Raw genomic sequence first — 27,104 nt, 5'->3', positions numbered from 1 at the left:
TGGGTATAGAGATTACTTAAAAATAAAATCTTTAAAAACTTTTTTTTGAAAAGGCCAGGCAATTAGGTAAATGATAAACTAGGCAACTGGAGCCTGGGGTAAGAGAGGCTGGGTTTGAATCCCAACTTGACAGTTTTTAGCTATTGTTCTTAGGCAAATTACTAAATTCTCTAGGCCTCACGTTCTCCTTCAGTAAAAGGGGAATAGGAACATCTATCTTCAAGTCTTGTTATGAAGAATACATAAGAAAATGTACACAAAATGCCCAGCAATGTGCTTGCACATAATAATGTATTATTAACCAATGAAGTACATGTACAAAAACTTGATTTTTATCTTCTCTCTCCATCAACAATATATATTAGTAGAAGCATTCTGCAGACAATATCATAAATAAATCCTTATTATAATATTATGATATCAATAAAATTATATTAAATCAAGCCAAAAACACTTGAATATTTATTATTAAATATTTTAACTGAATCTATTTCTGTGAGTCTTCACATATTATAGATGTAGACATCACCATTAAAAGGGCCAAACAGGGGCACCTGGGTGGCTCAGTTGGTTAAGCGTCAGACTTCGGCTCAGGTCATGATCTCATGGTTTGTGAGTTCAAGCCCCATGTCGGGCTCTGTGCTGACAGCTGGGAGTCTGGAGCCTGCTTCGGATTCTGTGTCTCCCTCTCTCTCTGCCCCTACCCTGCTTGCGCTCTGTCTCTGTCTCTCAAAAAAAGGGACCAAACAGAAAAGAAGAAACTTTATGTTTACCTTCACCCAGAAATGTCTCACTTTCTTAAATTATAAAATGTCTACATTCGTTCTGATTTCAGAGGAGTTCAAGTGAATCTCATGCCAGATCAGTAGAAGCTGCAGAGGAAAGTCACTCTCCTACATGTATATCGGTGCATCTCTTTTTGGAATGTAATTTGCCAGTATCTATCACAATATACAAAGTACACATTCTCTGACCCTAGCCACTCTACTATATATGTCAGCTACAGAAATACTCTAGAGAGCAGATATAAGGATGTGTGCTACAGTATTGCTTGCAACAGTGGACAATAAAAGTGCCCATCAACAGGAATGCAGAGGGGCGCCTGGGTGGCTCAGCCGGTTACGCGTCCAACTTCGGCTCAGGTCATGGTCTCATGGTTCGTGGGTTCCACATTGGGTTCTGTGCTGACAGCTCAGAGCCTGGAGCCTGCTTTGGATTCTATGTCTCCCTCTCTCTCTCTCTGCCCCTCCCCTGCTCATGCTCTGTCTCTCTCTCTCTATCGTTCAAAAGTAAATAAACATTAAAAAAAAAAGGAATGTAGAAATACAAAACAGAGACTCAATTGATGAACTAGAAGCCCAAGGGTCCTTCTGATATCCATATTCAGGGAGATTCTGGCCTCTGAGTCCATTCTAGTCGAAAAAATATATTCAGTGTCTGCCCCGTGCCAGATGTTGTGCTGGGCATGTGTGGACAATGATGAATAAGACAGATTCTGACCCTTTAGCTAGAAGAAGAAAACCCAAAACCAGATTCCATATTTGCCTAATACATGTAAGTTCTTATTAAGACTTTCTAATAGCACCTGTGATTTTTATTTTGTAATTTCAACTAAGGTTCATTTAAAAATGATGCCAACTGAAAGCATGGGGACAATGAAAAGGAAACAAATCTTTATTGAGTCTTTCTTTCGCACTATAAGAATCACAGTTTTGATCATATCTTACGTCATCTTACTGTTTATTTCTCCTGAGGTTTCTGCCAAATAGCTTTAATTTCTTTTTGGTAGCTTGCCAAAAATCAATAAACAATTTGCCCTTTACAATTTTTGTAATAAACTGTGCTGAAAGGAATCTGTTTTCTCTAGAATTACTGGAACACCTTGCATATATTAAAGTGAAGTATTCTTAACCTATAAATTATAGAAAATATAACCAGGCACAAAATTAGGATGAGTAATAGTGGCTCAGTTCTGTAATCCAGGTAACAATATGAAGTAGTAATCCTGGATAAATTTCTATAATGTAGTTATGAACAAATAAGATTAAAATAAGTATAGGAATAAAAACAAGAACTCTTTACCATTCTTCCACACATGCCTCAAAGATTTTTTTCCCCCACACATCTCAAGGATAAATAACATGCCATAAAACCAATCACACTAGGGGCGCCTGGGTGACTCAGTTGGTTGGGTGTTCAACTTCAGCTCAGGTCATGATCTCATGGTTTGGTTAGTGAGTTCAAGCCCCATGTCAAGCTCATAGCTGTCAGCTAGGAGCCCGCTTTGGATTCTCTGTCCCTCTCTCTGCCCCTCTCCTGCTTGTACTCCCTCCCTCTCTCAAAAACAAACATAAAAAGAAAAGATCATTCATTGTATGAGCTTTAGACATACATGCTAGTTTTTTCATAACATAGCAATAAGCAATAGCAGAAATACATAAAGAGTTAGCAGTTTGGTTTTCTGTCATTTCACAAATATTTGTTTAGCTCCTATATCAGCGTTTTTGGAACCCCGAGCAAAACTAATTTAATTTTATTTAAATAGAGTTTTTGATCTCATTATTAATTTGAACTGTTGTGAATTTCTGGGATTCTGTCTTGTAGTATAATTTCTGGCTTTCATCCGCCACTACCCAAATATCAATCTAGCAGACCTTTTACCTTATTATTCAGAAAGCACACTTGTTATGAAAAGAAAGATGCCCTTTGGTAGATGTGCTTCTTTTGTGGGAAAGAAAAGTAAAGTGGCAGGGCACCTGAATGGCTCAGGCAGTTGAGTGTCTGACTCTTGATTTCCACTCAGGTCATGATCCCAGTGTCATGGGATTGAGCCACACTTCGGGCTACATGCTGAGTGTGGAGCCTGCTTAAGATTCTCTCTCCCTTTGCCCCTCTCTCCAGCTTACACGTGCTCTCTTTCTCTCTCTCTAGCTCTCTAAGAGAAAATTAAAAAAAAGAGGACTGCTCTGAACATGTGAAGACCTTAGACTCTCAAGTCACTGTACAGGGTGGCCTTATTATGAAAACAAATGAAGCATTTTATTCACTTACATAATGGAGACATTTGGTGAAATTCTATAATTATTATTACTTACTCTTTATATATTATATATTTATCAAAATATTGTGTATCTCCTTGATACTTCATAAAATTACTTTTCAAAATCCTGTAATTACAATTCCCAAAAATGTTTAAGGGAAAAGACCAAGGATTTGTGTTCATTTCAAATGAGCACAGGTTTTGGAAAATATACAATGCTATATTGCAGTCTCTCTGAAATGCACATAGAGCAGGAGAAACATAACTCAGACTTCCACTAACTGACAACCTGTAAGCTCTTCTGGAAGATCTCCTGAGTGATTGCCTCCTTGATATGGCTCCTCTGCGAGATCCCTCACGGCATGCTACTGCTTGATACTTTCATTGATTTATTGCTAGAAATATGATTTCCACTTTTTTGTGGCACCCAGAAGGAAAAACCAAGCTGCTGAATTAGCTTCTGAGATTTGGATGAAACTAGGACATGTATGGAATCAAAATACCTGTAAGCAGATAATCATTTTCCATCTGTAAAATAACAAGAAAAAAAAGCAATTACTTAAAGAGAAAAGCTACTTTTCTCTTTAATAAGCTCTGAATTTTGTGAAATTTGAGCCTATAATTTAATTTAGTCTTTGCAGTTTGACAGACTATAAGGACAAGCAACAACAACAAAAAACTGTTTTCTTTTCTCCTTTTCTCTAAAGCACTTAAATCAAATATTGTACAAGTCTTGAATTGAAATAATATTTGCCTATGAAATCACAAGCCTGTCCTAAAGAAAATGATACATGGATTTTCAAGTCTCTGATTTGTTGCTCCACTGAAGCAGATGTGCCTCTTGGTTAAGGACAGTTTGGGAGGAAGAGACACAGTTGATGGTCACTCGTACCTTCATTCAGTATTCCCTACTGAAACAGATAGCATCTTGGGGGTGTTTCATCTCCCAGAATAGGTGCCTATGAGCAAGATGGCTCTTCTAATCTCCCAGGTACCAGGAAGTGTCTGCCCAAGTATGTACCCTAATTAGGCTACATTTTGCTGTTGCCTCCACGTGTTTATTCTTACTCATTGCTCTAGCCATCTGGGTCCTGCCCCCACGCTACTAGAGTGAAAATGCTCTCCCCTTGACCTCTTTTGAGTACTAATCCTGGTCCCTTTCTTTGCTGAGCTTCAAAGCGGACCCCTCTGCCATCCCCTCAGCAAGGGCCCTTCCACAACACATCTGATCCCCAGTCCCTGCACTCCCTGCCTTCTTCTTGTCTGCCTACTCTTTTGCACGTGCCTTTGTGCCCCTTGTCCTCTGCTCCTAACTTGAAGGTAAGGGTGTCTCACAGGTTCTATCTCAAGCCCTTGCCCTTTTCACTTCACGTGCTGTCCTTTGATGTCGCAAATATGGTAATCACAAGTGTCTCCTGGCAGGCACTCAGTCAGTGTCTGTGACAGGACTCTCACCCTCATCCATTCTGCCAGCCACCCACACACTGTCTACTCTGGGTCTCCACCTGCCTACCTGCTCTGACCAGTCCACCCTCCCATGAAGGGGTGACTTAGAGACTCCAACTCTACTTAACATTTTCACATTCGGCTACTTAGCTAAGGTGATTGTGACTCTCTCTCCTGTCCTTCCTGGTTTATTGTCTCCACCTAACAGAAAGAGTGTGGCTTTGGAGTCCAATAGAAATGAGTTCCAAACTGGGTCTGTTAATTACGAGATATGTGACTATATCTTTAAATTTTTGCAGGATTATCAGGAAAATGTTTATATGTAAAATACATGTATGGGTTTCTAAAACTTACTCAGCACCTAGTGAGCTCTCTTTTTCTCTATTTCTCTTTAATTTACTTTGCAAAGTTCCTTACGTGCATTATCTCACTGAATTCTCACAGTAACCTAGCAGTAGGTCTCAAGGAAGAAGCTGAGACTGGCTGGGTGACAACCAATAAGTGGTAGAAACAGATTCAAACCTAGGTCTGACCAGCTCTGAAGCCCCAGCTTCCCAGAGATGGTGTGCTGGAGTTGCCTCTTGGATAACATGAATCTGTCCCACAGACAGACTGGGAAGGGCATTCTAAGCAGCAATGCCATGAGCAGTAAAGGAGAGCAAACCATCTGAGTCACTGCAAAGAGTATGATGTGATGGCAGTAAAGGTGGGGAAGGGGCGGTAATGGAGTTGTGGTAGGAGACGATGGCAAAAAGGTAGGGGGTGGGCATGCTCGAGTGTTTGAATCCCATTCCAGAATCAACAGAGCCAGCGGGAATTTTGAAGCAGGGCAGGAACAGATCAGATCAGTGCTTTTGAAGGATAATCTCAGCGCTAGTATTGTGCAGGAATTCTGGAACCCAGAACCAGTTTGGGAAGCCTTCTTTTCTTTTCTTTTCTTTTCTTTTTTTTTTTTTTAATAACTTGGTTTGTGTCATTGTTGTGTTAGCTACTTTGATTATTATCATATTAACTTTGATTATTAATTATTGATTTAACTTTGATAATTAATGTTAACTTTGATCATCTGGTTAAGGTGGTGTCTGCCAGGTTTTTTCTACACTAAGTATCTTGTGGTGAAGTACTATGTAAAAACATCATGTTCTTCAACAAACTTTCATCACTGGTTATAACATTTATTGATTTTCTAAATACATCATTCCATCTATATTTAATAGTTGATGTTTTACTCAAGAAAGAGCTTTCAGGGAGCCTGGGAGGCTCAGTCGGTTGAACGTCCAACTTTGGCCCAAGTCATGATATCAAGGTTCATGAGTTCGAGCCCTGCATCGGGCTCTGTGCTGACAGCTAAGAGCCTGGAGCCTGCTTCGGATTCTGTGTCTCCCTCTCTGTCTGCCCCTCCCCAACTCATGCTCTGTTTCTCTGTCTCTCTCTCTGTCTCTCTCTCTCAAAAATGAATAAAAACATTTAAGAAAGAAAGAAAGAAAGAAAGAAAGAAAGGAAGAAAGAAAGGAAGAAAGAAAGGAAGAAAGAAAGAAAGCTTTCTCTTGGGGCGCTTGGGTGATTCAGCAGATTGACTGTCCGACTTTGGCTCAGGTCATGATCTCACGGTTTGTGGGTTTGAACCCTACATTGGGCTCTGTGCTGACAGCATGGAGCCTGCTTCAGATTCTCTGTCTTTCTCTTTCTGCCCCTCCCCTGCTCTTTCAGAAATAAATTAAAAAAAAAAAAAAGAATAAGAGCTTTCTCTTCTCCTCATTAGTTAAAATAACATTACAGATGCAGGCATTTTTATCTTATTCAATGGTTTATAATTCATGCTCAAATTTTCCCAGATGTGGCCAATAGAAGTTCCTTTAAGCTGGCTCCTATGTCATTTTAATATCTCCCCTATTCTTTGAGCATTGCTGTACTTTCTGGCACAACAAGATATTCCAAACTCATCTTCCCTGCCCTAGGCTTAGACTCAGCTTCTTTTTGAAAAAAAACTCTCACTTTTGGTGGGGGGGGGGGGGGGGGAGTGGGAATGGTATTTAGAAACAAGTTCTGGGTGCCAGATGTGTTCCTGCTATCGGTGTGTCATTGCTTGCCAGTCCTCCCAATGGAGAGAGCAAGGAAATGGTGTGTGCATGTGTGCACGTCTGTATACACCTGCATCTGTATTTCTAGGGGAAAATTCTTTAAAATTTCTTGGGAGGGCTCCTAGCCAGACCTACTAAATCAGAATTTTTAGAAGCGGGCTCATAAATCTGTATTTTTTAAAAGTTGAGCCAGGTTTTCAAACAGAGGATTGAGTAGGGGAGTGACAGCAGAGGCAAGTAGACCTGCAAGGAGGCCACTACAACTGTCTAGACAAAAGTTAACAGCGGTATGAACTAGGGCAGAAGCTGCACGATAGAGAGGACATGAGGAACCTCACTTGGGGCCGGCTGGATAATGGAGATGAGACGGGGAGGGAGAGGCACTCAATGTTTCCTGCTTAGATAAATGTCACTGCTGAGGCCCACACACTGTCATTTACACAGTGAGCACTAAACACATGTTTATTTAATTGAACATCCTCTCACTTTCGTCCTATAGATTATATAAAAATCCAAGTGACATTTCAGGATGAAAATAATTATAAAACATTCTGGAGTTTATATCTCTTCCATTACATTGTATCGTATGGACTAAAAGCTGAGTGTTACTCCAGGCAAGAAAGATGACTCATGAATTCATTGTCAGCAGGGCAGTCTCTGGACAGATAAACATAGCCTGGCCCAAGTGATTGCATTCATGTCTATTATGCAGAATAGATCCGGAAGGCTTTTTTACCAAGAAGCAATATAACAGTATCTCTTATAGTAAAAAAAGAAGGGGGGGGGGGGAGTGAGAGAGAGAGAGCTAGAGTCTGCTCCAGATAGGACAGAAGTCATTAAGCAGAAATGACTGCTTACTATCACTGCAGCATAAAACTCACTGGAGCATGAGCAAAATACATAAAGAAGATGTAAGAAGAAAAGCAGAGCTAAAAGCAAATGACCCTTGAATTCTAACTGCTATAACAGAAAGTTTAAAATACAGATAAAAGTACAACCCAGAGAAAAATAATCATTTCCACTGTTGGTGTAGTAAAAGCAACTCAACACTGATCTTTCAAAGCCAGTACACGGGGCCCTTTTCCAGACTGCTGAGGTCTCCTTGACACCCTCTCTGCTCTTAGCCACCAGGGCACCCCTCTTACCTGGTTTTCCTCCTACCCCTGTGACTGTTCCCATCTGTCACAAGCACTTCTTTCTCTGCTGATCTACTAAAAGTTGATCGTCCTCAAATCCTGACCCTGGCTTCTTCTCTTTCCTCCCTGTGGCCTCTGAGACACCTCAACCATCCCTACATACTCACTGCAACTCCCATGGCTCTCTCCTAAGCAAGCGACCCATACATATGTATAATCACCTCTTGGATGTCCCACAGACACCTCAATTTAACTATGTCCAAAGCTGAACTCATCACCACCTGACCTTGAATCTGTTCCTCAATCTATTTCAGTAAATAATAACCACCCTCCAACTAGGTGACTAAGACAGAAACTAGACCATTTCCTTACACCTTATTTCTCTCCCACTGCCTATCTCCAATCACCAGGAATCTAGAATCTCCAGAATATATTCACTGCGTTTTTGCATACCACCATAATGATCTCACCCCTGAATAACTTCAAGTGCCTCTTCTCTGCACTAATCCATTATCCACACTGTATAGTAACCAGCCCAAAGCCTAAATATAGTGATGCTCCTTCCTCCAGAGAGCCTTCTCTGACCACCACCCCTTCTCATGAATAAGTTAGGTGTATGTCCTAAGGCTCTCATATACTTTGAGCTACCTATCATAGAACTAAACACACCATATCCAGCATATGAATATTGCCCTCGTGATCATAAATTTCCTGAGAGGAGATGCATATTTTTCACTGATGGGCCCTCAGGACCTTGCACAGTGAATGGCACATAGTAAACACTCAAGAGATCTTTGCTGTAAATCACTTTCGTTCCTCTAAGCTAGGGGGTCTTAACCTGGAGTCCAAATACCCCTTAATAGAATTCAGGAAGGTTTATGTACTTCGACTAAAAACTACTAAAAATATTTACTTTTACCAGCTTGTAACAGACTTTAGTATTGCCTATCATTCAGAATATAGGCAACAAATTAGAGTAGTATTAGCAGTACCTGTCACCCTGAGACCAATAACATCACAGATATTTTCATACTACATTAAAGCTGTAGCAGATCCCTAAAACACCATGTATATTCATCAGTACTTTGAAATCCATAATTATTAAGAGTGCTAGACCTTTCAGTTGTGTGAGTTAATAAAGCACATGTAATACACCATGACATATTAAAAATAGTTTTATAACTATATTTCAAAACAGCTCATTTTCTTTATAATCCTCCTTATGTATTATATTATATGCATTAAGAAACATTATTCTGTGATAGTGTGAGTATAAATTGATATATGCACTCTGGAAAACTGTATGGGGGGCCTAGCAACACTGACCTATCATGCACCCAGTGCCCCCAGAAATACCACTCCTGTGTGGAATTACATGTATATGTTTACTTGTACTAGAATGGCGAAGTAGCCAAAAGAAACAAAAATCCACACAAGTGCCCAGATACAGTAGAATGGATCAATAAATTATAGTATCGAACTGAGAATAATCATGTAGAAACACAGATGCGTCTCATAAATGTAATGTTGGTTGAAAGGAGCCAGACACAAAAGAATGCATACTGTACTATTCCTTTTTTTGTTTTTAATTTTTTTTTCAACGTTTATTTATTTTTGGGACAGAGAGAGACAGAGCATGAATGGGGGAGGGGCAGAGAGAGAGGGAGGCACAGAATCTGAAACAGGCTCCAGGCTCTGAGCCATCAGCCCAGAGCCCAATGCGGGGCTCGAACTCACAGACCGCGAGATCATGACCTGGCTGAAGTCGGACGCTTAACCGACTGCGCCACCCAGGCGCCCCTGTACTATTCCTTTTTAAAGTACATTAGGAAAAACTAATCTACCTTGTTAAAAGTCAGAATAGAAGTTACCTTTGCAATGGGGGTTAGGGCTGGAAGAGGGCACCAGAGGTTCTCTGTGGTGCTGGTAATGTTCTGGTTCTTGATGTGGGTGAGGTTTATAGGTGCATTAGTTTGTGAAGACTGATCCAAATGTAAACTTTTCAGTATCTATATTACACTTTGATCAAAGGATAGAACAAAACAAACAAACCCATTATTCTAAGATGGAATCCATAGGCTTCACAATCTATCAAAGGGGATCCAAAAAAGAAGTCCTATTCTAAGCAGAAATTCCAAAGGGGTTATATTAAATGAGCAAACACAATTTGTTCATTTATTCATTCAAAAATTACTTATTAAGTATCTTCTACATACCAGGCACCATTCTGGGCACTGCAGGCAGGGCAGTGAACAAAACAGTCCTGCCCAAAGAGAGCTTAGATTCTAGTGAAGAGAACAACAAGTAACAAAATAAATAAGAACTAAGGGGAAAAATAAAACAGGGATGGATAATAAAGAATGTGTTGGAGAGGGGTGTGAATGTTAAATAGGGTAATCAGAGAAGGCCTCACTGATTGATGCAGGGAACTAAGGGAGATGAGTAAAGTCACATGGATGTCTGGGGGAAGAAGGAACCAGACAGAAAGAACAGTTAGTGCAAAGGCCTTGTGGCAGAGAAGCAGCTGGGTTTTCAAGCAGCAGTCAAGAGGTCAGTGAGGCTGGAGTGAAGCAAGGCATGGGGAAAAAATAGTTTAGACCACAGAGGTAACAACAGTAGGCCAAATTCCCCCATAGAGGCTTAGAGGCCCATTATTAGGACTTTGGTTTGTAGTCTGAGGATTCCAAGCAGAGAATTGACATGACCTGACTCCCAATGCAACCAGATCAACCGGCTGCCGTGTTGAGAACAGAATGTGAGGGCAAGAATGGAGGCAGGGAGGAGGCAATGTAAGAGGTCTTGGGGAAAGAGCACAGAATAAGAAGAGGAAAGAACAGATGCCATGAAGAACACAGACACAGACACACATTCAAATGCACACAGACACATTATTGTTGTCATATTTGCTGCTGCTGTTACTTAAATGGTTGAGAGCAATTCGCAGCCTTCATGACTCTTCACTCCTTAATAGTCCAGCATGTATCTCCTAAGACAAAAGCTTTTTCCTACATAACTACATTGCTAGAGTAGAATCTTGCTGCTTTCTCCTACATAACCGCATTGCTAGAGTCGAATCCTGCTAGTACCTAAAATGTGGTCCCATCTTCAAATCTCACCAATTATCCCAATACCATCATTTGTAACCATCCTCCCCACTCTGATCCAGGATCTTACACTGCACTACGGTGGATCTTTTTAGTCCCCCTTAATCTGGAACCACTCTACAATCTCTTGTCTTTTATGAGAATGACATTTTTTTTTTTTTTTTTTGCAAAGTACAGGCCAGCCGTGTTGAAGAAAGTCCCTTATTTTGTATTCCTCATGATTACCCTCAGATCATGCATTTGGGGCAGGAACACCTGGTGAGCAATGTTGAGGGTCCTTACACATAAAAGGTGGGTTTAGGGAAGAGAAGACCAAGGTCAGTCAGAGAGGTAAGAGAAAACCAGGGGCTACAACCTCTGGAACAGAAAAGGGAGACTGTCGAGTAGAGGCTGGCTAGCAGTACCCAATGGTGTGAAGAGGTTAAGCTTGATGCGGCCTCCTTCAGCACTGGAGGTCACTGGGGCTGCTTCAGAAATGACTGCAGTGGCTGGTAGAAGGAGAAACCAGTTCTTTACATTAAGGAGTGAGTAAGGATATGAAGGCAGTAAATGGAGACAACTCCGAATCACAGCACTTTGATTAGAAAAGATTTTAGAAGGGTCTTAGAGATCACACAGTCTGCCAGATCATTTTTAGATGAGGCCCACATTAAGCATCATACCTAAACTCACTCATCTGGCTAGAGACAGGGCCAGTGCTGTGTTAGATCCCCCAGGACTCCATCCCCCGTATGATGCCGTGTTCCCACTTCTGAGAAGTTTGGCACTGAAGGAAAAAAGCCTTCAGTGGGGAGGAATCTCAAAGAAAAGGTTAATATAAATAAAGTAGAAATTCTCTGCCTTCAGTGATCTTCCTAAAATGTAAATTGGCCTTGTCTCACCCTGTTTAAATCCTCCCACTGGTCCCCATAATTCGTGGGGGGAACTGCAAACGCTCTCGTGATCTAGTCCCAGGCCACGTAACCGGCTTCATCTCCCACGACATCTTCCTCACTCCAGCAATACTGAACCACTGCCTCTCCCTTCAGGAGGCCTTGTTCCCAAGTCCCTGGGCCTCTGCACAAGCTGTGCCCTCCTTGGTGTTCCTTCCCTCCCTATTCCTGTTCCACCTGCTTGCCAAATTGCTCTTCATCCTTCAAAAGTCACTTGCCCCAGGAGGCCTGCCCTTGAACACCTACTTCTGTATTTTGGGGGGGAGGGGGATCTCTTCTGGAGTGGGAACGAAGAGCCAGCAGATGTTACTTTACAATCTCTGCAAACATGTTTCTTACAAGCATTCCATCATGTTTTCAAAAGTTGCTTAAAAGATCACGATGTTTCCTAAAGCTAAAGGGATATAAATCAAGATTTTCCTCATAACACAGTCAAAAATCTTAAGTCATTCAAAAAAAGTGTTTCATTCATTATAAGATCCATGGATATATTTCAATAGAAAAACACGTATGTCTTCAATGGCTAGATTTTCCATCTAGACCAGGAAAACAGTAGGAGGAAGAAGATAAATAGGATTTGGTGTCTGACTTAAGAATAGTGAAGGTTACTATTGTCACCCAAATATTTTTTAAAAACAAGATTCTGCATCCTGCCTATACATGCCAGCTGACAGTATATTTTCAGGATTTTCTCTCTGCAAAGTATGTATGGAATGCGTTCTATAGAAATATCATCTCTGTTTTACACCTCGCTCCTTCCAAATAATTTGAGATATGAAGAACCACAAATAAAAATATGTTAAGCATTTACTAAGCCCACAACACATGTGACACAAGGGGACACACTCAGAACTCAGATCGGAGTAGATCTGTAAGTCAAGATCTGTAAGGTAGAGAGATGAATAAGCCAACAAACACAACACAATCCAATGACTCCAGAAGGCAGGTACTTGCATTGTTGCCTGGATGTATAGAGAAAGAAGGGCCTAAAAATAGGCCCTGTAGTGTCAGGTAAGGCTTTGGGGGAGAGGACACTACACTGAGATTGAAGGAAGAAAGAGACTGTACAAGCAGAGAAGTGAGGGTCATTTCAGGCAGCCAACATGGCACATGCAAAGATGAAGATACACAAAATAGGCAGCCAGGCTCAGGGAACAGCAAGGAGTTTGTTGTGGCTGGAGGATGTTAGGACAGGGAGAGACATCAGCCTGGAGGAGGGGCAAGGAACCAGATTGTAATAAGCCTTGGAGACTCTGCGAAAGAAGTCTGAACCCTGTCCTGTGCAACCAGTTGTGAGCTGTTAGATGGCCAACCTCACAAAATCATCTAAGGATCCACTCAGGTCACTCATGGCCAGGGCTGGTGTTCAGCAGATGTGCAACAGTATGTGTGTCAGGTAAATAGTATGAAAATATTTCTTCACCAATTGGCAAAGAGCTGCACCTCCATCATCTTGCAGGCTGCACCGGCTCCTCCTATAAGTGCCATCTGGCCACCTTGCTGGTACCTGCTGGCATCAGCCCCCATTCCCATATACTTCCCTCTCCCTTCTACCACCAGACCCCAGCAGGGAGACAACACCCTCGATAGTAGTACTGACACTCTAGGAGGAAAATGTTTGATGTCCACTTTACCCTCCGAGGCTGTGGTCGCCAGCCATCGGACAGCATTCCCTAAGCACACCCTGGCATCGCCTCAGATGAGAATTGAAAATCCCATGATGTATCATATCACCAATATTTTGGTGTTTTTTAAATTTTATTTATTTTGAAAGAGAGCAAGCAACTGCACACACAAGTGGGGGAGGCGCAAAGAGACTGGGAGACAGGGAATCCCAAGCAGGCTCCACAGTCAACATGGAGCCGATGCGGGGCTCATCCCCCAACCTTGAGATCACGACCTGAGCTGAAATCAAGAGTCGGTAGCTCAACCCACTGAGCCACCCACGTGTCCCTTCATCACCAATATTTTGTATTTAAAGCCCTCTTCATATCCTCTTTCCTTGCCTTTTCTCACATTCGACTCATCACTCTCCTGTTTTTTCTATCAAGAAATCATTTGCCTCCTTTTCTTATCTACCTCCTCTAGGAGAGCTGCCATTTATTCCTTCTCAGCCCATACCTCCCTTCTTAGACAATCTTTCTTTTTAAATTTTAATTCCAGTACAGTTAACATACTGTTGTATTAGTTTCAGGTGTACAGTACAGTGATTCAACACTTCCATGTCACTTAGTCCTCATCAAGATTAAGTATAATCCCAATTCCCTTTGCCTATTTTATCCATCCCCCCCAATCACCCCCCTTTAGTATCCATCAGTTTGTTCTCTATAGTTGAGTCTGTTTTTTTAATTTTACTCTTTTTCCCCCTTTGCTTGCTGTTTTCTTCCTTCAATGCCATGTATGAGTGAAATCATATGGCAGTTGCCTTTCTCTGACAGGATTATTTCACTTAGCATTATGCCCTCTAGATCCACCCATGACATTACAAGTGGCAAGGTTTCATTACTTTTTTGGCTGAATACTATTCCATTGTATCTCAGTACCACCTCTTCTTTATCCATTCATCTGTCGATGGACACTTGAGCTGCTCTTACAGTTTAGTTAATGTAAATAATGCTGCAATAAACATAGGGGTGCAAATATCCTGGTGAATTACTGTTTCATATTCTTTGAGTAAATACCAGTAGTGCAATTACTAGATCAATCATAGGATAGTTCTATATTTAATTTTTTGAGGACACTCCATATTGTTTACCACAGTGGCTGTACCAGTTTGCATTCCTGCCAACAGTCCATGAGGCTTCCTTTTTCTCCACATCCTCACCAACACTTGTTTTGTCTTGTGTTTTTTTGTTTGTTTGTTTTTATTCTTTTTTGTTTTGTTTTTTGGGCTTTTTTAGAGAGAGAGTGAGTATAAGTAGGGGAGAGGGGCAGAGGGAGAGAGAGAATTTTTTTAAGTTTATTTATTTTGAGGGGGGGGGAGAGAGGGACCTTGAATGGGGGGGGGGGAGACAGAGGGGGGGGCGGGGAGGGATTCCCAAGCAGGCTTAATGTTGTCAGCATAGCGCCTGATGTGAGGCTTAAACTCACAATCTGTGAGATCATAACCTGAGCCAAAATCAAGAGCCAGATGCTCAACTGACTGAGCTACCCAGGTGTCTCATTATCTTGTGTTTTGATTTTAGCCACTCTGACAGATGTGAGATGACATCTCACTATGGTTTTGATTTGCATCTGCCTGATGATGAGTGATGAGCATCTATTCATGTGTCTACTGGCCACCTGTAGGTCTTCTTTGGAAAATGTCTATTCATGTTTTCTGCCCATTTTTTAATTGGATTATAGTAGGGGTTTTGGTGTTGAGTTGTATAAGTTCTTTATATACTTTGGATACTAACCCTTTATCAGATATGTCATTTGCAAATATCTTCTCCCATTCAGTATGTTGTCTCTTAGTTTCATTAGTTGTTTCCTTTGTTGTACAGCTTTTTATTTTGATGTAATCCTAATATTTTATTTTTGTTTTGATATCCCTTGCCTCAGGAGACATAACTAGAAAAATGTTACTACAGTCAATGTCAGAGAGTTACTGCCTATGCTCTCTTCTAGGATTTTTATGGTCTCAGGTCTCACATTTAGGTTCTTTATCCATTTTGGGTTTACTTTCATGTATGATGTAATAAAGTGGCCCAGTTTCATTCTTTTGCATGTTGCTGCCTAGTTTTCCCAGCGCCATTTGTTGAAGAGACTGTACTTTCCTCACTACCTATTCTTGCCTCCTTTATCGAAGATTAATTGACCATATAATTGTGGGTTTATTTCTGGGCTTGCTATTCTGTTCCATTGATCTATGTGTCTATTTTTGTGCCAGTACCATACTGTTTTCATTACAACAGCTTTGTAACATAACTTGAAGTCTGGAATTGTGGTACCTCCAGTTTTTTCTTTTTCAAGATTGCTTTGGCTATTCAGGGTCTTTTGTAGTTCCATACAAATTTTAGGATTGTTTGTTCTAGCTCTGCGAAAGATGCTGTTGGTATTTTGATAGGGACTGCATTAAATACGTAGATTGCTTTGGGTAGTATTTAACAATACTACCAGTATTGTTACTGGGACAGTTTAACAATATTTGTTCTTCCAATCCAATGGCATGGAATGTCTTTCCATTTGTTTTTGTCATCTTCTGTTTCTTCCACCAGTGCTTTATAGTTTTCAAAGTACAGGTCTTTCACTTGTTTGGTAAGTTCACTCCTAGGTATTTTATTATTTTTGGTGCAATTGTAAATGGAATTATTTCCTTAATTTCTCTTTATGGTACTTTGTTATTAGTGTATTTCAGAAACAACCTATTTCTGTGTATTAATTTTGATACTGAAACTTTACTGAATTTATCAGTTCTAATAGTTCCTCAGTGGAGTCTTCAAGGTTTTCTATATATAGTGTCATGTCATCTGCAAGTAGTGAAAATTTTATTTATTCCTTATCAATTTGGATACCTTTTATTCCTTTTTGAATTCTAAGATTGTAATCTTAGTCAGATTGTAATCTGGCTAAGACTTCCAGCTGAAGTCCTATGTTGAATAAAAGTGATGAGAGTGGACATCCTTGTCTTGTTCCTGACCTTAGGGGAAAAGCTCTCAGTTCTTCCCCATTGAGTATGATGTTGTCTTAGACAAACTTTATTAAAGGGGCAGCCCTTTGAAACATGGTCCCTCCCTCTAGGCTACAGCTGATTGGACTGGGTGGACATGGTGACCAATGCTAAGTCAATTAGATTCTCTTTCCTGGGAATTTGGAATTAAGATTCAAAAGTTCAATCGATTCAACTGGTATTATAGGACCCCAAGCTGGATAGTCATGTGTGCTAAGGGGCCGAGATGAATTTTGGAGAGGGGTGACTATGTGCAAAATGGATCATTGAGTTAAGAAGACAGTCTGCAGTCATAGAAAATCAAAGCATATATTATCCAGAGAGAGGCAGAGGTATGAATCCCTGTGATTCTTACAAGAGAAAGAACTAGGGAAAGACTAGCTCCCTAATAACCGCACAATGCCTAAAAGGTCAGCCACACTCCCTCTAATTGAATTCCAAAAGATTCTCTTGTCACCTTATGATCCTCTCCTTAATTGGATTTCTTTGAAAAAGTTTCAGTCTTGCAACTGATCGCTTATTTAGAAGGCATCCTGTCATTTGTGGATGTTGTTTTCATCTTACCCATAGAATCAATTCACAATGAACACAGAAAAATGTTTTAATGACATTGTTGAGTAGCAGCTAAACTTAACAAGAATCCTCATGCCTTAAAACAATTCTCAATAGCTTTAGAAAAATTATCTGACCAACGTATTATGTACTACCAGTCAGGAGAAAGATTCTTTCATCTCAGGGAGGTATTGCTGGCCCGCCACTCCCCTCCTTCATGCTAATGGGAAGAGAGGTGGCAAAAAACAAACAAACAAACACACCAGGGGTAACTGTGGAATACTTCAATTTCTGTGTTGAGGTCATCCAGGTGCCTGCCTCCCACTGGGGGAAAAAAGGAATGAACTGAAAAAGAAGTAGAGGTCAAGGGGCACATTCACATTCTCTGACTATTCCCTCTGCTTTCCCTTCTGCTGCCTCAAAAGATCTGTCTTGAGCAGCAAGGATGAAGGCTGGAAATTCATTTTTAAAAAGCAAGAATCTTTGGGAGTAAACAAAGCTAATTGTATATATAGACTGTCGGTGGTCCTTAAACCAGCAGTTACTAACTACTGCACTGGTTCCTCAAAGTATAAATATAGTTATATTCTTTAAATATTTAAAAATCTTAATATCCTTATAGTTTCTAACACCATCTTTTCAAACAGGATAGCAACCAAAGCCTCAGATTTCTATTACTTCTGGGTTAATCTTTTTAATGACTGTTTCACAGTTTCTGGGTCTCCAAATGTTCAGTATCTTCTAAATGAAAACAATGGGCCCTCTACCAGGGGAATTCAAAGGTTAGAGCCATCCAAGGCAGTTCAATGGGGAAAAAATAGGCTTTTCAACAAATAGTGTTGGCATAACTAGATATCCACCCGCAAAAGAATGAAGCTAGACACCCCTACTTCACACAATACATAAAAATTAACTAAAAATGTATCATCTGTCTAAATGTCAAAGCTAAAACTCTTAGAAGAAAACACAGGCCTAAATCTTCACGATCCTAAATTAGGCAATGGTTTATTAGTTTAACACCAAAAGTACAAGGGACAAAAGAAAAAAAAGAAATTGGACATCATCAAAATTTAAAACTTTGTGCCTCAAAGGACACCATTAAGAAAGTGAAAAGACAATTCACTGAATGGGAGAAAATATTTGCAAATAACGTAGCAGATAAAGGACTCATATTCAGAATACATAAAGAACTTTTACAACCCAACAATAAAAAACAATTAAAATGGGCAAAGGATTTGAGTAGACATTTTCTCCAAAGAAAATATACAAATCATCAATACATTTATGAATTGATGGTCAGTGCTATTAGTCATCAGGGAAATGAAAACCAAAATCACAGAGAGATACCACTTCACACCCAGGAAGATAACTATTATCAAAAAAGAACATAATTGTGGGCAAGGCCACAGAAGAGCTGGCACTCTCAGACATTGTTGGTGGGATTACACATCGCTTTGGAAAACAATCTGGCAGGACTTCAATAAGTTAAACACACAGTTACCGTATGATTCAGCAAGTCCACTCCTAGGTATATACTCAAGAGACTAGAAAAACGTATGTCTACACGAAGGCAGTGGACACACTCTTCCACTGCCTGCAGGGACAAGCTCACCATTTCCTTAACTTGAGCCAACAAGTGCCTGCTTGGCTCTTTCTGGAGAATTTACAACACGGGGCTAGGAATCACCTTAATGAAAACATCAATTCTCTTAATTTAAGAATTTAATAAATGTATAGATTACATATATTATTAAAAGTCTATTTCATGGACTACCTGGGTGGCTAAATTGGTTAAATGTCCAACTCGTGATTTCAGCTCAGGTCATGATCTCACTGTTCATGGGTTCAAGCCCCGTGTTGGGCTCTGCGCTCACAGTGAGAAGCCTGCTTGAGATTCTCTCTCTCTCTCTCTCTCTCTCTCTCTCTCTCTCTCTGCCTCTCCCCTGTGCACGTGTGAGTGCTCTCTCTCCCCTTTCTCAAAATAAATAAATAAACTTTTTTTAAAAAGTCTATTTCACCAGCTGAAAATATCACGTGGGTTGAAAAAAACACTGGTCAACTGAGTTCTGAAACACACCAGTGAGGTCCCTAAAATCTTGCTGTGGCCTGTGGACCAGAAACAATGGCATCACTTGGGAGATGGTTGGAAATGCAGACTGTCAGCCCTCATATAAGATTCACTGACTCAGAATCTAGATTTTAGCAAGTGCTCAGGTGACTCCTATGAACAAGGATATTTGAGAAGAAATGTTTGCTCTCAAACATTTTAATTACACTTAAGACCAATCCACATACGACAAACTTGCGTTAAACCTACAAGAGGAGCCTGACTGCTGAAGTTGTACAGAGTCTGGTGGCTTACGGATGGTTTTCCATATGGCTTCAGGAAGAGGAAATCCCAGAAGCAAAGCCAGCAAGTCAGCTTTCCCAGCAACTTCCTTCTTTTGGTGGCAAAAATGTCACCTACATTGCAAGAGTGCTCAGATCCAAATCCTGGTGGGTAGGAGAGGCCCTAGGACAACTCTGCTTAGAGATGCTGTCACGGGACAGTTTTTCAATTACCACAGTATAATCCACATCCCAATTGGCCATTGCCTGTGGGACCAATATCATTCTTTGTAAGAGAGTATATTCTGCTATTACGTTTTTCAAACAATGACCCTTTATGGAGTAACCATATTTTCTAAATAAAAACATAGTCATATATTCTGAATTAAAAATAGACACCCATGATATGATAAGAACAAAGATATCTATCACAATAATTGAATAGAATATTTGTGACTGTCCAGGGAAATCTAGGACATATGGTACCAAGACCCCTGAGGCATTAATGACCTGGATGAGAATTACAACGACCTTGATCCTTCTCTGGGTATCTACACCAGAATTCTGGGTACATCAATTTGCTCCCCACCCTGGTGCTTTTGCATGTAACCTCTCCTCTGCCATGCCATCTTCACTTGTCTGCCCCATCTCATCCTTCAGGTCTCCGCTCCAATGCCATCTCCCTAGAGAGCAGAGAATTCCAGCTCTGGAATTCTATGACAAGTAGCACCCACCATCCCAGCCCCTCTCTATGATCATTCCCTTCTCAGCACTTTTTACAATCTCTATTCGCCATGTCTTCTTGTTCTTTCACTGTTGGCCTCCCCCACCAGAATGGAGGCAAGAATGTGGTCTTGTTCACTGACGCACTCCCTGCATCTGGTACCTTCTAGAAATTAAATGAGTTTTTGATGAATAAACAAGTAAAATGTACCCAATTTAGAGAATAAATAAATATTAATAAAAATCACCAAATATACTATAGCTTATTAATAAGAATAACAATAATAAGATCATTTGTGAACAGATCATAAACTTCCATCAGAACCTTTCACTTCATGCTCTTGCAAATGAACAGGATCCAACAAATAGTTGATAGTACTACCGAGATAACTTTGCTTAAATCTTTTTCCTTCTCAGAGCCTCTTCCCTCTCAGAGCCATTCCCTTTCAGAGTGAAATGAGAAGACTATATCTCAGAATTGGGAGAGAAGGAAATGCAAGATGAAATATATATATGTATATATATATTCTGATGCAAAACAGGCACTCAACTCAATATGGGCTTGATCCTTTATAGTTACCCCCATGCTTCCCTTATTCAAACTGGTCAATGAATATGAAATCACATCTCCAGGCCTTCATGTGAACCTGTTTACTCAACACTCTAGACCCAGCCATAGCTGTTAGAACCCTCTTTTTAAATTCAGCAAGTTCAACTGTGTTTGCAGCACCAATTATTTCAGCCACATCACAATTGAGACTTAATTTAATTTCTAAAGAATACCTCCAGTAGATCATTATTTCAGGTCATTGTCTCAAAGTTGGTAATGTTCCTGAGGTGAACTTGAACATGGTTCCATTTCTAGACTGAGTTGTAGCAATCTGCTTCAAATGCTCCTGAATAAAGCACCGGACTGATAAACAGAGTTACAAGAACCAAAAAGCTCCCTAAGTACTCGTTAGAAACAAGGCACAGTGGTAGTGACCACAGCAACTGAGAAAAATAAAGAGTTTGTAAAACAGTGAAGCAATTTTGGAATCAGATTTGGGTTCCAATTCCCATTTGATAGCCTGCTAAATAGTGACCATGGGCAAGATCCTCAACATCTCTGTGCCCTGGTTTCCTCATCAGTACACTGGGGCTAACAACAGTATTGATGTCAGGAAGTTGTTGAGAAGATGGTTAAGGTAAATCTGTACACACATTTAGTGCTGAGTCTGCACTCAAAAAATGTTGGCTCTGGTTATTAAATTGATTCTCATCCTCAAAGATCTTATATACACTTATCAATGAAAATATTCAGAAGGAAAGAATGATACTAAATGATACACATTAAGTGAGCAGTACTGGTCACGAAAGATGCAAAACTTTAGGAATGCAAGGCACCCCTTCATCTAGGGAGGGTAGAAGGTCTCCTGGGAGTGGTAAAACCAAAGCAGATGGGGCCGTGCAGGACTACAGGCCCCCTGCAGCGGGCACTTACTGTTTGCCAAACACAGTGGGGCACCTTGTATGTAATCGCCACAAGCTACAAGGTAGATACTTTTAAATCCCCAATTTATAGATGAGAAGCTGTTTTACGGATAATGGCTGAAGCTCACACAGGTTTAGTCATTTCCCCAAGTCACCCAACCGGTGGCAGATCGAAGTTTAAAATCATGCCCGTCTGACAACCCATCACTGTGCCATTGTTGGGAAGAAGGGTTGACGGGAAGATAAATCATTCCATTGTGAGGCAGGAAGGGACAAAGTAATCTTATTAAATGGCAAGTGGGAAGCAAACAATATGTAATTTAAAAAGAGAAAATAAGGGTAGAAAGGTGGGTTAGAGCCACAGGGAATGGAAAGCTATGGAGTTTGAGCTTCAGCCTGTGGACAATGAAGAATCTGTTTTGTTTGTGGTTTAAGTGTGTGCTTTTGATCAAATACTACCACCACCACCACTACCAAGAGCATTTATGGAATACCAACTAAGGGCCGGGTCCCAGGCTAAACCATTTGCATACATTACTTCCAAAAGTTACAATTTGCAATTTAGGTATTATTACCTCCATTTCACAAATAAACAAAGCCCTGAGTGGTCAAGCCCCTCACTGGGATGACTCCAGCATGGTGGGGTTCATAAGTGAGTGTGAGCAAAGTCAAAGTCAATACACTTCCCTCTAAAAGAGTACTGCAGAAAAACCTCCCTTGCAAAAGAGAGTGGGGGAAAAAAAGAAAAAGAAAAACAGAGGGAACTAGTCTGAAACAATATACCAATCCAGAGTAAGGAGACAAATGTCTTAAATGGAGTCACTGAAAATGGAAGGGAGGTGACAGAGAGCAAATGTGTTCATGACCTTTTCTTTCATTTACTCCATTTCTGTGTCATGATCTGCTCCCTGAAGTAGAAACCAAGTTAGTAATTATTCCAGTTTCTATTACCAGCCTTGCCTGTAAGCCTGATTTGAGCCCTGTTGTTAGCCTGAGAGCGAACACAGTATTTACCTGTCCTGTCACAGTGTTATCAGGGCTAAAATATGGCATCATCCTCTAATCTGTTATCTGTATTGAAGGGTAATCATTCAAAAGAATAAAACTAAGCCTCCACATCCAATAAATCACATTATGCTTCACATATCAACGCTTTAAAAAATCTGACCTAAACACATAGTCTGTCAAAACAGGAGGACACATACGCTTAAGCTCTAATGAGCTCTGCCAAACCCTACATTATTATTAAAGTTCATCGTGAGCTCAGAGGTCACACATTTTTATAAAATGGAATGTGGTATCAATATTTGTTGGGCTGCTTTCTAGTTAATATTCTAGAGAAAGTTGCATAATAAAGCAGTAGGAAATACATGCATTATGAATATATCTTTCAAGCTAAGGCAAAAGCTAAATAGACAATTACTTAACATTATGTCATTTTTCGGAATTAAGAGTTAGGAGCTTGGACATTCATGTAATTTTTCCAAAAACCCAAAACACTTTTGCACTAAAACCTTAGCTATAGTGCTCCTCATTCAATAGCTAACTGCAATATGTTCAGTGGGAAATCAGTAGTAGAACAGGAACACGCAGAGTTGAAATTCATAAAGATAAAAGAGTATAATTTTCCTGTCCAAATCCACAAGTTAATACATGAATATTCCCAACAATTTACAATATTAATTTGAAATATCAAATGTGTTTCTGAGAATAAAATTATGAAAGAAATGGCACCTTAGAGTCTCACTTACTAAGGATAAAAACAAACATGGTTTGTGTACTGCATTCACCAAAAAAAAGATGTATATATAGACACATGTATATACATATATATGTCTATATATATGTCTATATATCATACATATATATGTCTATACATCATATATATATATTTATGATAAAGCAAAGTAACAGCATAAACAGTCTAATTTTACAGCTCTTAATTACATAATGATCTGTGGTTTGTGTTTTTTAATCTGTTGGACTTAATTTTATTTCTATGTGCAAACACATACGTGGATATTAAAGAATTCTGCTCACCTGTGCATATTCAGACCCAAATATCATGAAACATTTAGCAGTAAAATCCAGTCTCTGAAGGCAGGCTTACCACTACGCCACTATTCAGTGTAAAGATACAACTGCCTTCATAATAGACAGAAGCTAAATCATTTTTTTTTCTTTGCATCACTTGAGGCTTCCTGCAAACCCAGTCATATAAACAACTTCCTTCACCTTTTCTTCAAATCTGAGTGTTTAATTAAGCCATATATCATCGCAACCCCTCTAGTCCAGCTGTCTGTCAGAACAGAGGTTTACTGCAACTCCACCCTTTTCCCACCTTCAGCTTCAACAGTGCATTTCATTTTTTTTTCCTATCAGAGAAAAAAATTAAGATGAAGAGTTCCAATCCTCAAAGTAGTTCAGTGAACTGTCACAATAATATCATTTAACCCCAGGGAATTTTCTGTTTAATTGCCACTCTCTCCCTTCCCCCAAAGGGCTACATCTTCTTTCAATGGTGTAATGGAAAGCACCGCATTAAGAAAGACAGAGAGAAAACATAATCGGTTTAAATTTTTAAACATCTAACCTTTTCACCAGTCACTTTTAATCATTTGCACCTGTGACTTTAATCATCAGCCTGGCAATCAGAGGACAGATCTAGGAGAGATGCCCCAATCACAACCATTATTGTATTAAGGAGCAAAGAAGAAAGCGATTTTCTCACATGTGACACGAAGAAAGTTTTACATGTCAGTAACACCCAATCTTGGGAAGAATAGAGCTCCTAGTACTTAAAATCTTCATTTTCTAAAAGTCAAAAGATTTTCTTAAAATATATACCTTACTGTATTTGTAAATATTAAGTTTTTACATTTTGTAACAATTTTTCAACTTTAGGGCTCAGAAAAAAAAGGCTCTAGAATAAGCAGAACATTGGGGGAGGCAGTGAGATGTTTGAACCATTCTCCCCAAGGAGAAATCAAAACCATTACATTATACCACATAACCATTTATTTCACTCTGCAAGGCAAACTTAAAGCACAGTGGTAATATTCTGAAAACGTGATAGAAGTTCTACATCAGTGAACATACAAGTTTGGAAGGGACAAATATGGTCGCTGTCAGTTGTAGTCTGCCCCCTGCAAGTCAATAGCCCTGTGGGTGAGGCTCCCATATGGAAATCTTCCTTGACTGCCCAAGGCTGCATGGGATTCCCTGTGAACAGCATCTGGACCACACCTTGTTTGGTCACACAAGCAGCTGACAAGAGCTGGAGGAAAATGCGTCTGGTCCAGAGATGAGAGGACAGGGCCAAGAATCAAATATGCCCCTCTAAAATTTGATGGGGAGGGCCCCTTAAAAAGGCTATTTATCCAGTCATGTTTTTCTAATCAGTCTTGGCCATTCACCAGCAGATGTTGGTCATTCTGGGGACTAACTGGTAGGATTTTGTGGTCCTGCAGCTGCCAGCCTTTCATAACCTCAGTGATGTTGTGGAAGCATCCATTTAGTGTATAAATATGCTTTTTTTTTTTTGCATTAAAACACTGCCAAGTGAAATATTAGAGAACAAACTCCCCACCCAGTGCAGAAATTTTCCAGTTTCAAAGCATCTGGGATGAAGATTCCAAATTACCTGTAGCAAAAATTTCTTCTAGATTTTTTAAAATCCTCTTGCTTGTTGAGGAACCTACTGAGGAGCCTGCCAAAGATGACACCCACAGTTCAGATTATTGGTCCTACATTTACCTAGTTAGGGCAGGAAGAAGTGTTTGATGGTTACCCAGGATCCTTCCACTTGTAGCAGGAATGAACACCAAAAAAAAAAAAAAAAAAAAAAAAAAAAAACAAAACAAAACATCAGGACACTCAACTCCTTAGAGATTTAAAAGACTTCCAAGAGGAATAAAGAGGAAAGAAATCTCTCCCTCCCCACCTTCACCCCCCACCCTGTGTGTGCCCTAGCCATGTAATTCCATGCAGTTCCAGAGAGAATCCTTTACTCCACAGGGCTCCTAGATCTGACCCCAGCAAAGCCAGGTTGGTCATCCTTCTCCCCACGCTTCCAATCTCCATACCAACCCCTCCCCACCACCTCGGGCCACCTCCTTACCTGATAATGTCGTCGTTGTGTCCCAAGAAGAATTTTTGGCTGTGCTCTCGGGTGTTGTAAACCACCCCGACCCCAGCCACAAAGTAGACCACCTCCTTGCCGGCCGTGTAGTACAGGTTGTTGCGGCACTGGTGACCCCGGTACCCGTACACCCACTCCAGCCGGAGCTGGCAGCTGGGAGCTGTCCGATCCGCCATGATAAGCCGACCCCACTCGTCCCCCGGCCCCCCCCGCGCGCGGGTCCGCGGCCCCTGCGCTCCGGGTCTGTCCTCGCCAAGACTCGGGCTGCGGAGGACCTGCAAGGGCTCAGTGTGCAGCGCTGGGCGCTGATTTCCGCGGCGACGCACAGACACAGCCCAGTGCGCCGGCCGCCACCATCATCCGCCGCCGCCGCCGGAGATGAGCCGCCAGTGCGCGGCCGCCAGACCCCGCCGGGCGCCCCGGCTCCCTCTCCCCGGGCAAGGCGTCTTCGCGGGCGCCAACACCCGCACGCACACGCCTCACTGCACCTGCGGGCTTCGTCCCCCAGGAGAGGTTCTTGGGGGGGTCACCCCGCCTTTTAAATCAGGGATCTGCATATCCAAACACTGATTACCCAGTTCGCTCACTGAAGTTTGCAGTGCGTGGGGGCTTCACAGCAGGCAACGGGATTTATTCTGTAACAGCTTTGATTTGACAGAGAACCCGGGTAAGATTTGCCATCACCATCCTTGGATCCGAAAATGACAGTCTATACCCAGGATGCAGGAGAAAGGAAGAAAGAAACAGAGTTTTTGTATAAGTCACCAGTCCAAGAAAATGATCCCCAGACTAAACCAAGGTTTTTGGTTTTTTGTTTTTTTAATTGTCAACTATTCTCCTTCTCCCTCCAGATCCACTTCCTTAATGATATGAAATATGCCCAAAATGCTTCTGGTTGCTGATATGATTGAAGAGAATACTTGCTGTTTCCCCATTAAGCCAGGGTGAATATGCAACGGTCATTTTTTTTAGATGCTTCAATTAGTTGTCATGTAAGTATTTTAAAATCACATCCTCCGTGAAACCTCTCTTGACCGAAAAAAATCATGAAGAACTTAGCAGTTCTCACTAATCAGCAACTCCAAGTGCAAGCGTCATGAAAGATTTTTCTGAATTGGAGGAAACGAGACACTAGTGCAGTTGGAGGCAGGAAAGCGCTACCTACTAACGCTCCTGGTCCCGAAGAAATTAAATAATTAACAAGTGGCAAAAATCAAGTGCCCCGCTTCACGAAGGTCTGAACTAGCTACGAAGACCCGTGGGCTCAAAGGTCAGCCTCTAGCCAGGCGGGGGTGGGGGCCGGGACGCACTCCGCGCCCCCCACCCCCCAACAACGTGCGCCCACACTACCCTAGCTTCCGCTGCCGCAGGTCCGAGGGAATGCCAGCCCCCAGGGACAGCCCGACCCGCGCGCACTGCCTCCCTGTCAACGTCCTGCACTCCTCCCACACCGGATCCAGCCTAGTCTGCAGAGCATCCCCGCTCTCTCCGCCTCTA

The 27,104-nt window shown here is 41.0% G+C and overlaps 1 protein-coding gene across 4 annotated transcripts in view; it reads right to left on the bottom strand.

The window, feature by feature from the left end:
• EML6 (EMAP like 6) overlaps window positions 1–25,783 on the bottom strand; it is a 272,470-nt gene extending 246,687 nt beyond the window's left edge. For all 4 annotated transcript variants that reach the window (XM_047852480.1, XM_047852481.1, XM_047852479.1 and 1 more), the window contains exon 1: window positions 25,587–25,783. In XM_047852480.1, the coding sequence (XP_047708436.1) occupies window positions 25,587–25,783 (197 nt within the window). The remainder of the gene's footprint in view (window positions 1–25,586) is intronic.
• Window positions 25,784–27,104: the final 1,321 nt, after the last annotated feature.

Source organism: Prionailurus viverrinus, chromosome A3 (genome assembly GCF_022837055.1).
Source record: "Prionailurus viverrinus isolate Anna chromosome A3, UM_Priviv_1.0, whole genome shotgun sequence".
Lineage (NCBI taxonomy): Eukaryota > Metazoa > Chordata > Mammalia > Carnivora > Felidae > Prionailurus > Prionailurus viverrinus.
Note: the sequence above shows the minus strand (reverse complement) of the source record. Positions and strands in the feature narration are given on the sequence as shown.